This window comes from Nicotiana sylvestris, chromosome 12 (assembly GCF_000393655.2).
Source record: "Nicotiana sylvestris chromosome 12, ASM39365v2, whole genome shotgun sequence".
NCBI classification, from domain to species: domain Eukaryota; kingdom Viridiplantae; phylum Streptophyta; class Magnoliopsida; order Solanales; family Solanaceae; genus Nicotiana; species Nicotiana sylvestris.
In genome coordinates, this window is record NC_091068.1 from 65,228,746 (window position 1) to 65,232,130 (window position 3,385).

At 42.2% G+C, this 3,385-nt stretch overlaps 1 protein-coding gene across 1 annotated transcript; it reads left to right on the forward strand.

Moving 5' to 3' along the window:
• Nucleotides 1-2,080: 2,080 nt before the first annotated feature.
• On the forward strand, nucleotides 2,081-2,593 carry LOC138883152 (uncharacterized). Its single transcript, XM_070163813.1, has one exon. It carries the CDS (start codon nucleotides 2,081-2,083, stop codon nucleotides 2,591-2,593), a length of 513 nt encoding a protein of 170 aa, XP_070019914.1.
• The last annotated feature ends 792 nt before the right edge of the window (nucleotides 2,594-3,385 follow it).

Genomic DNA, 3,385 nt, shown 5'->3' on the forward strand with positions numbered 1-3,385 from the left:
CGACCGCTTATCCTTTTTATAAGGCATAGTTAGGTGTGATCAAATTTTGGCGTCGTTGCCGGGGAATTAACGGTGTTATCAATTACAATTGAAAGAGATACAAAAATTCTTAGTTTAGTCAGTTTTCTTTATTTTCAATCCATACATTGAAATTTTAACGTTTGTTAACTTGGTTGTATAGGTTCATGCCTAGAAACTCATCGAGAACTGGTGAAGTGTTTGAAGCATTATCAGATCCCAAGAAAGTTTTCAAGGCCTTAAATCGGGCCAACCGGAAAAACAATCAACTGAACAACCTGAACCAGACATGGTAGATCAAGTAAACAACAGAAATAACAACGGGGATAATGTGGTAGACCTGGTTGCGCAGGTAGTGGAGCCTCTTGTGCCAGAGGCTCCTCTATATGACTAGGCGCAACCCACAACGAAGAATTTGGCCATAGTGATATTAGTCCCGTAGATACAGGCTGAATATTTTCAAATCACAAACAACATGTTGCATTTGTTGCAAAACAAGGGACTATTTTCGGGGTCATACATTGAAGATCCTCAACAACACTTGAAGAATTTCCTGTCAATCTGCAAAAGTCAAAGGCAGCACAACATAACTCAGGAAGCAATATAGTTGTTGTTGTTTCCATTCTCAGTGACAGGAGCTGCACAGACTTGGCTAAATTCACTCCGTATTAATTCTATCACGACTTCGGAGGAGTTAGTCAAGCAATTTGTGAATAAGTTTCATCCAACCAACAAGACTGATCAGCAAATTGATGAAATTTTGAGCTTCATACAAAACCAATGGAAACATTGCAATAAACATGGGAATGATTCAAAGGGATGTTGGTTATATCTCCGCACTATGGTATTCTAGAGTAGATGTTGGGACAGTGGTTTTACATGGGTCTGACAGATAATGTGAAGGCTAATGTTGATGCTTCAACTGGTGGAGCATTCTTGAGCAAATCATGGAGAGAAAGCCAGATCCTGCTTGAGATAATGGCACAGAATTCAGGGTCGACAACCCACGAATGCACCTATCACTCCAGTAGTTCACTCAGTGGCCTTAGATCCAGCCAACACTCTTGATGAAAATACGGTTACCTTAATGACACAAATGAGCATACTCACCAAAAAGGTAGAAGAGTTAGGGCAGAAGCAACAAGTGCACATTTTAGATACAACCAGTGGGGGCTTATGCACATCTTGCATTAGTCAGCCAATTGGTAGCCAGTGGAATGCGAAAAATGATTATCCTCATTACCTTGAGGACATGAATTATGTGTCTAATTATGGGGTCCAAAGACAGGGTGGTCGGAATTGGGGCCAACAGAATCAGCCGTACATGCTAGTCCAGCCACAATAGAACAACGAAAATATGGGAGCCATGCGACCTCACAATAATGTGGCGCCCTACCAAAGGCCACAGAGGTACAACAACCAAAATCAGTAGTAGGGTTATCATCCTCCTCAGTAGCAACATGGTGGGAGATAGAAAGATGAGTTTTCCAGACTCGAGGCAATGATGCAGCAGGTTATTGGGTCAAATGCAAAAATGAGTAAAAGAGTAGATGCACATGAGTCAGCGATAAAGAATATTGAAGTGCAAATGGGCCAGATCTCGATGTCTATGAATAATCGTCCTCGTCGGACATTGCCTGCAGACACTCAGGTAAATCCAAAAGATCAAGACCCAAAGCAGCTGAAGGCAGTGAGTCTACGTAATGGCAGAGACCTAGACTTGGAGCAAGAGAGGGCTCGAGAAAGCAGACAGGCTGAGACACTTGTACTAGTTCCCATTGAGCTAGATGATTTAGAAAAACTGACAGAGGTGTCAGTACAACCTTCCCAAGAAGAAACCAACACACAGATTGAGGCTGAGAGAGAATCTGAGACAGCCCAGGAATTGGTAGTTGAGGTGGTGTCTGATAAAGAGAAAACCCAAATCACTGGAAAGAAAAGACCTCCAGCACCATTCCCATAGAGGCTGGCCAAATACCAGAAAGAGGAACAATACAAAAAATTCTTGGAGATGTTGAAACAAATTTAGGTAAATATTCCATTGATTGATGATTTGAAGGAGATGTCTAGTTATGCAAAAATGATGAAGGACTTGATGTCCCAAAAATTTGACTTCCAAGACTTGGCCACAGTGACTCTAACTCAGACCTGCAGTATTGTGGTAACTAAATCAGTTGCTGAAAAGTTACCTGATCCAGGAAGTTTCACAATTCCCTGCACCATTGGTAACTTTGCTTTTGCCAAGGCACTCTGTGATTTGGTGGCTAGCATAAATCTTATGCCCCTGGCGATCTATAAGAGGTTAGGTATTGGAAGAGCTAGACCCACGTCTATGTTGTTGCAGCTGGCTGACAGAACTATGAACATACCCTCAAGTATTTTGGATGACGTGTTGATACAGGTAGGGAAATTTGTGTTTCGTGCAGATTTTGTGATTCTAGATTGTAGAGTGGATGAAGAAATTCCCATAATTTTGGTAAGGCCGTTCTTTGCCACATGGCGAGCGATTATTAATTGTGAAACTGGGGAGCTCAAGATGAGGTCGAACGAAGAGGAGATAACATTCAACGTGTAGAAATCTATGAGGCGACCAAGTGAATTCGCCAATTGTTCTCTTATTAATGTCGTGGATGTAATCGTGGAAGAGGATGATGAGACATTGACTATTGAGGATCCTCTTAGCTGCATGTCTTATGAATTAAGATGAGGTGAATGGGGAAGAATTAGCAGAATGGGTGCTGGCTCTTGACGGTAGAGGCTTTTAGGAGAGATCACTTAAATTCGAGCCCCTACACTTAGAAAAAAAGAGAAACTCCACCAGCCAAGCCATCCATAGAAGAACCACCAAATATAGAGTTGAAGCCACTGCCCGACCATCTCAAGTATACGTTCCTAGGACCTAACTCCACATTACCTATTATTATCTCACCTAGTTTGTTAGATGTGCAAGCGCAACAGCTTTTGTAGGTACTCACGGAGTACAAGACTGCCATTGGGTGGACCATGGAAGACATTAAGGGGATCAGCCCGGCATATTGTATGCATAAAATTCTGCTGGAAGAGGGGCACAAATGTTCTAGGGAGCACCAAAGAAGGGTGAACCCCAACATGAAAGAAGTGGTGAATAAGGAGATCATTAAGTGGTTAAATGAAGGAATCATTTTCCCTATCTTTGATAGCAATTGGGTTAGCCCGATGCAATGAGTTCCTAAGAAGGGTGGTATGATGGTGGCAAAAAATGATAACAATGAGTTGATCTCTACACGAACCGTCATGGGCTGGAGAATTTGTATAGACTATAGGAAATTGAATCTGGCCGCCCGGAAAGACCACTTCCCACTTCTATTCATTGATCAGATGCTTGACA

Excerpts from the sequence above, each read along its gene's own strand:
- LOC138883152 (XM_070163813.1), top strand. The coding sequence starts at position 2,081 with ATGTCTAGTTATGCAAAAATGATGAAGGACTTGATGTCCCAAAAATTT.